The following is a 13,732-nucleotide window of genomic DNA, read 5'->3' as shown; positions in this document are numbered from 1 at the left end:
CAGGGATGAGGCTGGTGTGGGATATAGGAGGGATGAGGCTGGTGTGGGATACAGGAGGGATGAGGCTGCTGGGGGATGCAGCAGGGATGAGGCTGGTGTGGGATACAGGAGGGATGAGGCTGCTGGGGGATGCAGCAGGGATGAGGCTGCTGGGGGATGCAGCAGGGATAACGCTGGTGTGGGATACAGGAGGGATGAGGCTGCTGGGGGATGCAGCAGGGATGAGGCTGCTGGGGGATGCAGCAGGGATGAGGCTGGTGTGGGATACAGGAGGGATGAGGCTGATGGGGGATGCAGCAGGGATGAAGCTCCTGCAGCCTCCACTGCCATGGAAGAGCAGGTCAGGGGGACAAAGCCACCCAGAAGCCCCTCCTCAGCCCAGGACACACAGACACAGGGAGTGTGGCCCCTCTGCCTGCTGTGGCTCAGGTGAGGGGGGATGACCTGTGTCACCCTGCACAGGCTCTGCATGGTTCCCACAGCACAGGGCAGAAGCCTTACCAGGACTGGTGTGGCACTCTGACACATTCCTGGCTCCCAAAACTTTTAAAACCACAGATGGGATGGATGAGCACCCACACCCCATCCCATGTACAAAGGACAACACCAAATCTCAGCAGGGAACTGCTCCAAGTGCAGCAAATCCCACCATGGGCTGTGCCCAGCTCATGTTTGCTGTGCTCAGCAGTTGCCCTTTAATGCCACCTGTAGTTCCCATTAACGCTGGATTCCAGCTGTAGGTGATAGAGTTGGAGAGCCAGCTGGCTTCTCTTGAGTTTTTCTTATTTTTCTTTGTTCCAGCTCTCCCCATTTCAGACTATGCTCTTACCTGCTCTTACCTGCTCTGCAGCTGCTCCCAAACCCAGGAGGCTGTTTCTGTCAGAAAAAAGAAGAAAGAAGAAAAGGTACATTTCTTGATCTGTACTCTGATTATGGGCTTGAAACTCATTGCAGGTTGCCTTTGCTCCAGCCTGCAAAATCACCACAGACCCCAAAAGGGCATCAGGCCCCACTGGAAGTGCTGGCACACCCCTACAGGTGACCAATATCATCTCAATAAAATAACAATAATACTAATTTATCAACCTCTACATTGATAACAATGATTTTTCCAGTTGGAGCACACTTTCTAATTTCTCCATCCTTTCTGCAGTTCTTAGTACTTCCCATTATATTTTCCATACCCAAGCAGGACATCTCCTGGCAGTCCTTACTTACCTTAAACCCTTGAAATCCCCACTTCATATGGATGCAGACAGTCCCAGCCTCCTGCCAGCATTTTTGCATCCAGGAGCAGGCATTTGGCTGGTCCTGGGAAAAGCTGGCCCAGGCTTCTCCTGAATCCTCCCATCACCCTGAAGCCCCCAAAATTCACGTGGTGCTCAGGGTGTCCTGCACCCTGGTGCCAGGACAGAGATGCCAACACCCATGCAGGCTCTCCAATTAAACCACATGGAGTTCATCCATACTTTAAAATAAGCTTTATTTAGATCTTTTATAATTTTATATTTGCATCCATGCCTTCAAGGATTCTCCCCCACTCACAGGGGGAAAAGTTAAATCTAATGTTACCCATAATTCATATGCTATTTAGCAAAGTTCTCTTTTAAATAAATCATCCTCTTAGTAATTTTTAGAATTACTTCCTAATTTACAAAAAAGCTGAAATGCAAAGGAAACTACTCGATAACAAGGAGATCACTCATCTGTTCTGGTGGTTTAGAGTTTAAATTATAAAAAACGCAAGGAGAACAAAGAAAAAAAAACAGAACAGAACCCAAAAAAACAACAAAATATATAAAAATGCTTCTCTGCAGAGAAAAGATGCCATGGGGCAAAGCCTGGTCTGCCACCCCAGGAGAGCCTGGGGGGGCTGGTCCCTCTGTCACCCCCTCCATGGCCTCTCTGCATCATCCCTTGGAATGGAATATACAGCGCGAGGGCATCGGTTTAGTTTGTGATTTAAGACAAAATACCCTTATTTTTTTCAACCAGGGCGCAAGTATCAGAATTAAGAAAAATAATACACTATTATAGTTCATTAAATAAATCTTAATACATTTTTTTTAAGAGCTTAAAATTATACTGTAAGCATTAAAGCATAAGGTACTTATCTTGGCATAAGCAGAGCGCGGCACGTGTTAGTGGAGAGGGGAGGCGGCTGCCGCACCGGGGGGTGGTTTGGGGGCATTTCCAAGGAATTTGGAAAAACAAGTTCCACCTGTGCTTCCAAATCACCCCAGAGCCAGAAAAACCTCCCTAGTGGGGACTCGTACCGATTTCCCCAGCCCCCTCTGACGGCAGTAACACCCCAAACTGGAGAGGGGTGGCCGGCCCTATCTGAGCAACCTCTTGGGATATGGGATATCTGGGATATCACCTTTCTCCCAGCTCGTGCCGGATCCCCCTAAAATTTACTTGAAGCAAAGGGTGAGCACCCCTCAAAAGCAGGGAAAAACAGAGGGCAAAGCTCCCACCAGCTTGCCCCCATCTGATCTCCCGGCATGTGTTTAGGTTTGCGTTTTCCAAGGCGTTAAGTGCTCCTGGGGCAGCTGAGGGAGCCCGGGCTGGGGGGTCCACAGCCCCAATCTCCCCCAACAGCAACATCCCAGGACAGTACAGTACAAACACCCCCTTCCTCCTCCCCGCCCCATCCCAACCGACGTGGAAAAATATAAAAATCCCAAAACTTCTGCAATAATTTAGTTAGAATAGCTCCTCTGGGTTTGTGCAAATAAATTAAAACAACTAAAAAGGAACGTTAAAACACTTATTTCCAGACCGGCAGGCGTAAGAACCAGCCCGGGTCGCCTCCGCGGGGCTCGGCCAGGAAGACATCACAGCGAAGGAGATTTTCTTGGTGTTGTTTTTGTGTGTTTTCTCTCTAAGATCCCTCAGCTGGGCAGGTCCTTCGTCCCCAGGCGAGGACATCCCGCAGGCTGGGCTCCGGAAAACAGCGGTTTCGGACAAGAGACATCACAAGCACAAAGTGCACAATATTTCTCGTATTTACAGAGACACAGCAGTCCTTCAAGTTTCAAGTTTTGTCAAAAGAACAAGAAAAAAGAACAAAAAAACCCTCCCAAAACAAGAAAAAAAAAAAAACCCAACCCAAACGGACAAACTGAGGCGACAACAAAGGAGTTACCAGGATGGAAAAAATCAACAAAAAAAAAAAAGGAAAAAAGGGAAAAAACTGAAGTTACGACACAGCTGCATCGCTCCCAAGACAACAGGTAACAGGTCCACAGGTGGGACGGCTGTGGGTGGGGATATGTACATGTGCAGGGCCGGGAGAGGCTCTGGCGCCGTCACCAGTCCGCGTCCTCCTCGATGTAGTAGTCGGGGGCCGTCCCGTCGAAGAGCCCGGGATCGAGGGACTTGCGCTGCTTCCCCCGGGCAAACACCCTGGAGATGGAGCCAAAGCCCATCTTCTCTTTCTTCTTTTTCCGTTTTTGGTCTTCCAGGTCTTCTAGAGACTGTGGGAGGGAGGACAAGACACAAGTTTAGGCATCCAGATTTTCCTTTACCATTTTTCCCCTTCACTCACATCAAGGGTGATGGACCATGTGGTCCCAGTCCCAAAAAATTTGAGTCCAGGTCCCAAAAAATATTTGCAGCCAGATCCCACAAAATATTTTCATCCAGGTCCAAAGTAATGTTAAGATCCTGGACCAAAATACAATAACATTCCTGAAACCTGTGTGGTGGAATTTGCAGTGTAATTGGGCCCCCTCTCCACAGCTCAGGATTTTGGCCTCTTTAATTCAACTGGATCAGGATTCCAGCTCTGGGAATAAATAGTCAGAGCATCTGTCCAGATTGCAAAAATATCCCAATGTTTTAGGGCCAAATGCAAAAGAATAACATGCTTTGGCTGGACCTTATAAAAATCAACACTGGGATAGGCCTGAGCTCAGTGTATGCCTATGGCATTACCTGGACTTTGGGGCAAATTATGGGAATAGGAGACATCCCAGACTTACAATTCAGGATGACTTCCATTCATCCCAAATTGGTTCCTCTGACCCACCACCCCCAAGTACTTTCTATCACAGGAAGGAGTCTCACAAGCAGGATTTGAGAGGATTGGTGCCCTACCTGTACGATTGGATTGTGCAAGTTCTTCTGTACCGGTCCAGGACTGTCCCCCTATGGCACAAGGAGATGGATCCATTGAATCAACAACCCTGATACAGCCCAAGACCCTCCACCCCCAGGTCAAAAGGCAGCATTTGTGCAGCTGAACTGCAGTGGGGCTGGGATAAACCCTAGGGAGGCAGCTTTCCATGTCAGCCAAGCCCCAACATGCCCCACCCTGCAAACCCAATGCTGTTTTGGGAAGTGGAGGCCCCACAGAATGGCCAGAGCCCAGCTCCCCAAGGCAGAGCACCAAAGCCCCAGCAGGCAGGCTGGGAAGGAGAGGCCCCACAGGATGCCCAGAGCCCAGCTCCCCAAGGCAGGGCACCAAAGGCCCAGCAGGCAGGCCCTTACGTTGCAGAGCGAGTGCGTTCGGTGCCGGGGGGAGTTGATGTCGCTCGGCGTGGATGACCGGTCACCCTCGGCCGCCGAGGCGTCGGAGATGATGGACGGCTGCCGGGAATGGCAGGGGCTCACTCTGACTGCTGCAAGGCAGGGGGGAAACAGGGAATGAACACCAGCAAACCTCTGATGCACTTCCAAAAGAGCATGGGTTGTGGGTTTGAGCCCCACATTGGGTTGCCAAATGTTGTGGTCTCTCTGAGTGCCACTGAGGGAACCCCAGTCAGCCCCAAGATGGTGAACAGCATGGGGGGGGCACTGTCCTGTGCCCTGGGGGTGTGGAAGGCAGCCAGGCTGATCCCTGGGGATACAGAGGGCAGCCAGGCTGATTGCCTGCAGCAGAGGAGACACTGGAACAACAGTGGAAAATGAAGGGGTCGACTCTCAGCAGAGGTTAATCCAAGGTTTATTTTAGGAGCTCCATGGAGCCCCTCTTGCTGAGAGCCCCAGGAGAGGTGCCAAGGTTACATTTAAAGAGAGGTGGAAACCTAAAGTAGATAACATTTTACTAACCAATAAATGACCCTAAGGGATAGACACTGGGGGATAGATATTTAGGACTGCATATGGGGTAACACTTGGGGGGTTGACCCCTGGCCTCTGGCTAATCACTTGATGTCCTAGACTGAAAGTTCTAGATGGAGGGGATGGGATGCTGAGTGACTGACAGAGAGCCAGGGTGGGGATTTGGGGATGATCTCGGCAAGGGGAAGGGAGGGGGTACAGGTAGAGGGAGGGGGTACAATCTGGAGTAAACCATTTGGAAAAAATACAGGGATACAAAACCAAATCTATTACAAAGTATAAAAGCACACTACAACAGGGAGGGGTGGTTTTGACCATCTTTCCTCCCCAGAAGGGGTCTGGCACTGAGGATTTGCCATCCCAGGGGTGCCCACCTTGCCGGTCTGCCGAGTGCTGGGGGTGTGAGTGGTAGAGGGTCTGCTGGCTCTGCCGGATGGCGGCGGTCAGCGGGAGGTCAGCCTGCATCACCCACTCCTGGTTGCCGTTCAGCACCGTCTCACCAGGCATGGCCAAGGAATGGCGCTTGGGCACGTCCTTGGTCAGCGTAGCCAGGGACTGCTTGGCCTGGGGAAGGACATTAGGACATTGAGGTGGTGGTGGGGGAGTGGGAAAACCATGTGAACATCTCCCAGAGCAGCAGAACAAGCAGCAACACAATGCACCGCAAACCCACCCTCCCCTGGGCAAGCAAAGATGCCAGCTGTGCCAGAGATATCAAGTTATTTTTAAGTGATCTCCATGCCAAGGATGTCAAGCTCCTTTTGAGAGATGGAATATTTTCCTCTCATTTTTGCAGTAGTGCAGCCACTGCAGCGAGCACTGAGATCTGTACAAATGATCCAGCTCACCATGGCCAGCTCGGCCTCCAGCTCCTTCATGCGGTTGTCCTTCAGGTCGAGCTGGGAGCGGAGGGCGCTGGCGTGGTCCGTGGCCTCCTTGGCCTGCCGCCTCAGCTCCCACTTCTCCCGCTCCAGGAGATCCTTCTCCTTGGCCAGGGCCTTCACCGCGTCCTCGCTCTCCTGCTGGGACAGGGGTGGCCATCAGCAAGGGAAAATCTAAACTAAAAACCCCTCTGTCACAACCCCCCTTGGGGACCACACAACCACGAGCAGTATCTTTGGTGTCACAAGAGCTCTGTGCTGACAGGAATGTCAACGCTTTTTGGGGAGATCCAGAATGCAACTGTTCCCCAAAAATAAATGCTCACTGTGCACCTGGTTCAAATTACATCAAATCCCCCAGCTCTGCTTTCTTTCCTCCATTTAACCTTCAATTGCTGCGGTCATCCCAACCCCTCCAAGAGCCCAGCTGGGGCTTTAGTGGGATTTTGCCAGACTACAAAGCAGCTTTCCCACTCAGCCCTCAGTGCCACGAGGGCACAGCGTGGGCTCTGCACTCACTTTCCTGTGCTGCTCGTAGTTGCGGATGAAGTCGCGGAGCTGCTCCTCGCGGCTCTCCAGCGTGGCGTACAGCTGCTGCATCTGGCTCACCAGGTCTGTCTTCTCCCCCTTCAAGCGCTTGCGGTCGGCTTTCATGGCTGTGGGAGACAGGGTCACTCCAGCATGGCAGCCCCTTGGCTCCATCTCTTTTATTTTTCATGGAAAAAGCATCAAATTTGCAGTTCTAAGGGTTGGGCTGGGAGAAGGTGCGCAGTTCACCCCCATTGCTGCACCCTTCAAAACACTCCTCATCACTGCCCATGCTCCAAGGGGCAGCTCAGACCTTGGAAAAGGAGGTTTGGGAGCAAAACTGCAGCCTCAGCCTCAGGGCCTGGCACAGGAAAAGCTGCTGCTCTCCTTCCAGGATAAATAAACCACAACCAGTTTATTTTCAGCAGTGAGGCAGATTCCAGAGTGCTCCCACGAGCCCAGGGCACGGCTCTCTGGGTGTCCCCATCCCCTTCCAGCTCAGGGATGCTGTGTTGGGATGAGGGGATGGAACAGAGGCACGTGGGATGTGCTGGGTGTTTCAACAGCCCTGAGAGGAACCCAAAACCCTCATGTTTCCCCTCCTCACTGCACCAGTGAGGGATGCTCGCTGACCACCGATCCCAAGACAGCCATGAAAGCCAAATCCAGGGAGAATTACAGAAATCTCATGTAGGACAAGGAGTTTTGGTCACTTCTGTACATCAGTGCTTTACCCAATACTGAACCTGGTCCTTGGCAGAAGTGCCCTGTTGCTCCCTGCTCCAGATACACCCCACATCACCAAAATAATGCCCAGTTTAGGATTCAGATCACAAATATTTCATTATATATCCCTGCTTTTCCACCCTGCTAACTCAGGGATGCCATGAAACACCCTCTGCCCCTCCAAATGTCCCTGCACTCATTGTATTGAATCACTGGATCTTGCAAGTTGTTGTTTGTGTTATTCAAAAAATCCTAAATGCCCCCAAAACTCTCCAGAGAAAAACAAACCCAAAGCCACCCAGAGGCTGTGGATACTACAAAAGCTGCCAGAAGATGCTGCAGCATCACGAGTGGGACCTGTCTCCATGCACACATCCAACCTTTCTCCATCAGCTTACAGAAATCAAGGCAGCTGTTTCAGCCCACACTGTGTTTTCTACCTGCTGTAATGAGTCACTTCATCTGGAGGTTAAACTGCACGTCAGGAACATTTGGGTTCCTCTCAACACTGTAAGGAAAGGAGGGGCTTTGCAGGTGAGAGGAGAAAAAGATAGGGGAAAAAAATGAGACTAAATAGTGGAGGAAGAGGGAGATGCTTTGAACTATAGAGATTTTTATCTGTTAAAATCCAAGAGATGAAACTCTTTGGACCAACTATTCTGCCAGTAAGCACTGGAGATAAATCAGAACGCCACAAACCAGAAAATGAGGTAGGAAATGCTGCAAAAATTCACATTGTCCTGTGACAAGGAGCTCTTGGGAGCCTTCCTTGCCCACTTCAATGAACACGACTCCTCCTGGGACAGCTCGGCCTCTTCCGACACCACGACTTCCCTTGCTTTATTCCCATCTTAGGAAATTCCTACAGAAACCCTCTAAAAACAATCACAACCACACCCATGCCTTTGAAAAAGCCCTTTCCCACTGCCTGTGTGTACTTAACCACCACCTTCCCCTGCCCAATTCTTACACAGGAATGAAAAACTTCCTAAAAATAAAAATTAATGATAAATTGACCAAACCATAGTGGGTCCAGACCCCACAGACACATACGTATCTATATATGTAAAATTTAATTTCCTCAAGGATACTCAGAGGCTCTTACAAAAGTTTAAGTCACATTTGCCAATCTCTGATGCTGGAGGCAACAAAAAGAATCCTAATGAACTTAATTAAATAGTGAGTCCCCTATAGCATACAAACTCCTTTAATTAGTGGCAGTGTTCATGGCCCTTAAAGATTTACAGAAAACACTTAATCATTTGCCAATAATAAAAAGAAAATGCTCTTTAGTACTATTAGAAGAAGGGTAACTATATCCCAAGGTTGAATATGCTTTGATATACCAATATTTACCAACATTTATGCCAATGTATCAGTATTACAAGAAGATTATGAGGTTTGGGTATTGAAAGAGCAGATTTTTTCCTATTAACCCAACAGGACAATTTACCATTCACTGCATTTCATATTTGAGAGATTTGCTGAAATTAACAGACCTTTTTTTTTGCTCCCTTCTATTGCTCTCCTTCCTCCAAGAACGATTAGCTCCTAAGCTTAAAGAAGATTTATCAGTCATTTGAGAACTTCATTCCAAGCCAAATTAATAGGAAATTAATTGAAAAAGGCAGGAGAAAAATAAAAAGTGAGGCAGAAGTGAGCTGTGAGGGCTGCCAGCAGCTCCTGGACCGAGCCCCACTTGCTGCAGCAGCTTAATTTGTCCTTAGCAAACAAGCCCAGCTAATTGCTCAGTCGGGGAAAACGAGCCTTTGCAATCCATGGCCAGCCAAGGAGGGATAAAGCAGATTTTCCCTGGCTATCGTGTCCATCTGAGGAGGTGAAATGGCTTTTTCCTTTAATCTGATGATCCAGGGCCTGGTTTCTATATCCCAAACCCCCACAAGTATCCAAATAAACTCCCCCAGCCCATTGGCACAGCAGGCTCTGGACAAACCTCTGACCTCTTCATAAACCCAAGAAAAGAAGGAAGAAATCCTAAACCCAGCCCATGAGTGGAAAGTACTTCTCTTACTTGCATTATTCATTTTCCCCTCCCTCCAAAGCACGTGGCAGAAGGACAGGGGGGACCCAGCAGCCCCCCTTGGACTCAGCAGCTCAGCACCAGCCTTGGCACCAAGGGATGGGGGAGATGGGTTGGGATGGGCTGGGTGAACCCCCCCAGCTCCCACCACCATCCCCACCTGCACCAGCTCACCCTGCCCTGGTGTCATCTGAGCTTCCACCTCCTGCCACTCGATCCTCTCTCGGTCCTTTGGGAGAAGGACACAGAGGTAACGGGGCCAGCTCTGAGCTGGGCCCCTCCTGCAGCCACAATTAAAATCCACCCCCTCACTCAGCCCCTTTTATTCCCAGTTCTACATGAGGAGCCAAAATCCAGTGGCTCCATTGGAGAGGCACAGCCCTGTCTGGGACAGCAGCAGGGCTGGAACCACCCAGTGATGCCACCACTGGCCCCAGGCTGACCTCACCATCCAACAGCTTCCAGCTGGGAATTACCTCCTGTATCCTAAACCCAGGCATCCCCCCAGCATGGGGGCTGTTCTAAATACTCCCTTCTCTCTTTGAGATTAATAGTGTCAGATGAAGGGGATACCAATTACAGAACATCCTGATGTGGAAGGGACCCACAAGGATCCCTGATGTCCAACCAACCCCTGGCCCCACCATCCAGCCACGGTTCCCTTAGAGGACATATGAATAATAATTAGTTTCACTACCTTTATTAATGTGATATTAGATGAAAAACTACTGCTTGAACCACAGAAGCAGCATCTCTGCCTAGTTTCACATTCCTGGGATGAGGCAGCAATGCCCAGATACACACCAGGGCACTGACAGAAGATGCAGCACACCCCTGAACTCCAAAGAGCAGCTTCCCATGACTCCCATCCACTTCCAAATCCTTCTCTCACCCCACACAATGTGAATTTTCATGCCAGGAACAGAATCAGAGCTGACTTTCTCACTTACTGAATCACACACTCATTTTCTGATGCAGGGCAGGGCCTCCTTGGGGAGCATGGCTGAACCCCAGAGACCCCCTGAGCAACAAGAATGTGCAAACCCATCCTGTCCCATTAACATTTACTTAATTCCTCCTGTTTCTTCCTTGCAGCCATGAAATCCAATATTGTCACCATGACTAACCCATAAAATCAGGATGGCAGTGCTGCTCCTTGCTTTGCAATTAAAGAGCCCTGTGAGGTCCCTGGGGCAGCTGTCACCAGCAGGAAGATCTTGACATTGAAAACATCAACATTCCATGGTGTCAGGCAGAGCCAGCACTCACTCCTGGGGCTGTGCAGGTTTGGAGCAGGCAGGAAATTAGAGCCCAATGTCAAATTTCAGGAAAAAGTGAGGTGAGGCAATTCTCCATGAGCAAGTTTAGCTGGTGACAGCCAAGGGCTTTCCAAACCTCACCCAGCAGTCAATAAGGTGATCAATAACTTCTGAAAACTTCAGGTGGGTCTTCAAAGGAGAACAATAGGTTTTCTGTAGAGATCCAGGTCCTTATGGTGGAGATGGCTTCCTTGGCTGGGTTCACAGATGGGACATCCATCAGTCAGGACATCCATCTATCCAGGACATCCATCCAGTGGGACACCCATGTGCCAGGTCACACATCCTTCTGGGATATCTATCTGATGCCACCTCATCTTCTGGAACATCCATCCACTGGAACACCCTTTCTTTATTACTCACCCGCTCACTGCAGCAAGTTGAGTGTGCTGTGGATCTCTGTATGAGACTTTGCCCAGCCCAAATACTATTTCTGAAGAATCACAGCTTTGAGCTGAAGGTGAGAGAAGGAGAAAACCAGGCTACAACCCATTCATGGAGCAGACACAAAGTTGGTTCATGCCTTTCCAAGCAGCAGGGAAAGCCAGCCTGAGGTTTCCAGGCTGGCATCAAAAATGAAACAGAAACCAGGTTTGCTCTCAGTGTGATAATCCCGCAGGCGAGCTCCAGCAGATTGGATAAAGCTTCCCAGAAATGGGGTTTGTGCCATTAGCCCACATGCTCATGGATGTCTCCCAGCCAAGAGGCTCCTCAAGTCCCCCAGGCACTTGGGCACAGTCCCTGCCCACAGCAGGAGCAGCAGTAATAAAGCTGTCTGCAACTTCTCCCATCAGGGATTTCCACACCAGAAATCCAGACCACATCCACACCTTTCCAGCCAGGATGGGGGAAATAATAACTGCACAAATGCTGGAAGCACAATTCAGAGTCCCAGACGTGGCAGAAGTGGAGAGGGAGGTAGGATGTAGCACGATGGGATTTTAATTGGATGATAATGGAATAAAAAAGTGCAAGAGATGGAATTAGCCCAGGAAAAAAGGTGGATTAAAGATGCACAAAGCACATGCTGACAGAAATAAAGGAACTGGTGGAGTTGCTCCTGCAGAGCACCCTGTGCTGGGCCAGATCCCTGCCCCTACCCTGCACAGCAAGGACATGGTAAACAGCACAGGGAAGATGCAGCACAGGCTTATCAGCTTTATCCTGTGCCAAATGCTGCTGAGAAGGGCTGGAAATGCATCTCCAAAGGGGGACAATGAACCCACCCTTCATGGAGCCCATCACAAACCAAACCCTGTGTGGCTGTGCAAAGTAAAGGCTCTTAAAAACTGCTGGAGCCCCCAAAGCAAACCTGAGCAGCAAACCCTCTGTGCTTCCCTCTGCAGCACAGCCCAGCAAGCCAAGATCCCTCTGAACCAGCTGCACTGCACTTCCAGGCTCAGAGCCAGCAATGATGACAGATTTCAATATAATTTATCTGCTAATGACATTCCACAGGACCCACCATGGATCGTGGGCTGCTGCAGCCTCTGCTGCTGGTGTGGGGCAGCCTTTGGTGAGGAGGATGTGGGGCTGGAGATGCAGGACACAACTGACACAGATCCCTGAACTACAGGACAGCGTGGCCAAGGTTCCCTGTGCTCCTGGCACAGCCTTATCCCACACTCAGAGCCATGGTTTCCCCACTGTGTCCATCAGCAGCTCCATCTCCCCTGGCAGACCCAGCCACCAGGCGCCGTTTTCCCTCCACTTTTGGCTACGTTTCTCTCTGCACAATTTTTCACAGAAAGGAAAAAGGATTTTTTCCCCCTCCAGCTGCTGAGCTCGTTTTCAAGTTATCCATCTCAGTCACTGCTGCCAAGCCTGCTCTGCTGCCCAGAGCCTCCAGCCCAGATCCAGCCTGGACAACTTTCCCAAAACCACAAAAGCTTCTCAATATTGCAGGACAGGGAAGGAGCATCAATTGAGAAAAGCTTCTTGCTGTGTGCCCATCCAAGTGTCAGCTGAGATTCTCTCTTCCTAGCCACCACACCTGCAGAGAAGTCCTGGAAAACCAAGCTCAGAGGCTTGAATATTGGCAAACAAAAGCCTAATAAACCCCCAACATTATATTCCTTAAATACTCTCAATTTTCAAGCCAAACTCACTTTTTCTCTGGGCTATCCTCCACAGAAGCATTGCAGCTTCTGAGATGACTTCTTACTCTTATTTTTTTTGTAACTAGTTTTATAATAGTTCTGCTTTTCTGCATTTTGCATTTATCAGCACATCCCCCCTGCCCCATCCACATGGAGCAAATATTCCCTAATTAAGACTTTTCTCCTCCAATTACAATTCTATAAACCCAGAGCATTTCCTGCTGCCTGAGGCTGCACTGGTGGTGTGGGGGGAGGCAAGATTTTGGAGGTATTTTCTCTGTTGCTGATTTATAAGGACATTTTTGTACATCAGAGAGTGATAACAAAACTTCCTGAAGTCCTTTCCCCAAATACTGACTCAGCCCAATTCCCTGTGCCTTGGAGCATCTCAGCATCCTGGGCAGGGGGAGATGCAGAGGCCCCACAGCTCCCCACGTGCTGCTCAGCCTCTGAGCCTGAAAACTTTTGACAGCTTCTCCTCATAATCCTCAAATATGAGCTGACAAGTGCAAGTTACACTCGGCATGCTGGGGATTTCAGATGATATTTAGAGCCAGGGTTTGACGAGTGAGAGCCTTCCCTGCCCAGGATCATCCCCTGGCTCCAGCTAACAAACCATCCTGCCTGCATTGATTGGCAGTTTGGTTTTAGAGCAGAAAAGCTGCAATGTTGTATTTTGCTCCACACAGCCCAGTCCCAGGGTTTGCTGTGCTGGTAAGGAAGGGGGAGCACAGTCCCAGCTGACACAAAAACCCCCAAAGGCAGGCATGAAGGAAGGAGGAGAGCCTGAATGTCACCTGGAGGAAACTCACAGCTTCCCTCCTGCAAGTCTGAGGGGCTCAAATCCAACCCAAAGCCCATCACCAGCTGCATTTCAGCTGCTGCCTTGGCTCTGTTCTACAGCTGTGGAAGAATTCCTTTGCAGTGCTGCAATCAGCCCTCACATCCCATTTCCCAGCCCATGGCTGCACCCCAGTCCTTGCCAGCCCCACACTAGCCCTGGCTGGGACAGGAGAGCAGGGGAGTCCCAGGGACACCAAACCCCCAGCAGGAGCAGCTGAGGAATGCACT

The 13,732-nt window shown here is 50.0% G+C and overlaps 1 protein-coding gene across 1 annotated transcript in view; it reads right to left on the bottom strand.

Moving 5' to 3' along the window:
• Positions 1-1,466: 1,466 nt before the first annotated feature.
• The window catches only part of KAZN (kazrin, periplakin interacting protein), a 228,187-nt gene continuing 215,921 nt past the window's right edge, over positions 1,467-13,732 (bottom strand). Inside the window, exons 5-10 of the mRNA XM_058039356.1 lie at positions 6,468-6,604; positions 5,916-6,086; positions 5,442-5,631; positions 4,495-4,625; positions 4,102-4,152; positions 1,467-3,479 (exon numbers count right to left, since the gene is read on the bottom strand). Coding sequence (XP_057895339.1) covers positions 3,312-3,479; positions 4,102-4,152; positions 4,495-4,625; positions 5,442-5,631; positions 5,916-6,086; positions 6,468-6,604 — 848 coding nt within the window. The 3' untranslated portion in view covers positions 1,467-3,311. The remainder of the gene's footprint in view (positions 3,480-4,101; positions 4,153-4,494; positions 4,626-5,441; positions 5,632-5,915; positions 6,087-6,467; positions 6,605-13,732) is intronic.

This window comes from Melospiza georgiana, chromosome 22 (assembly GCF_028018845.1).
Source record: "Melospiza georgiana isolate bMelGeo1 chromosome 22, bMelGeo1.pri, whole genome shotgun sequence".
NCBI classification, from domain to species: Eukaryota; Metazoa; Chordata; class Aves; order Passeriformes; family Passerellidae; genus Melospiza; species Melospiza georgiana.
This window is presented reverse-complemented; position numbering and strand designations above follow the sequence as displayed.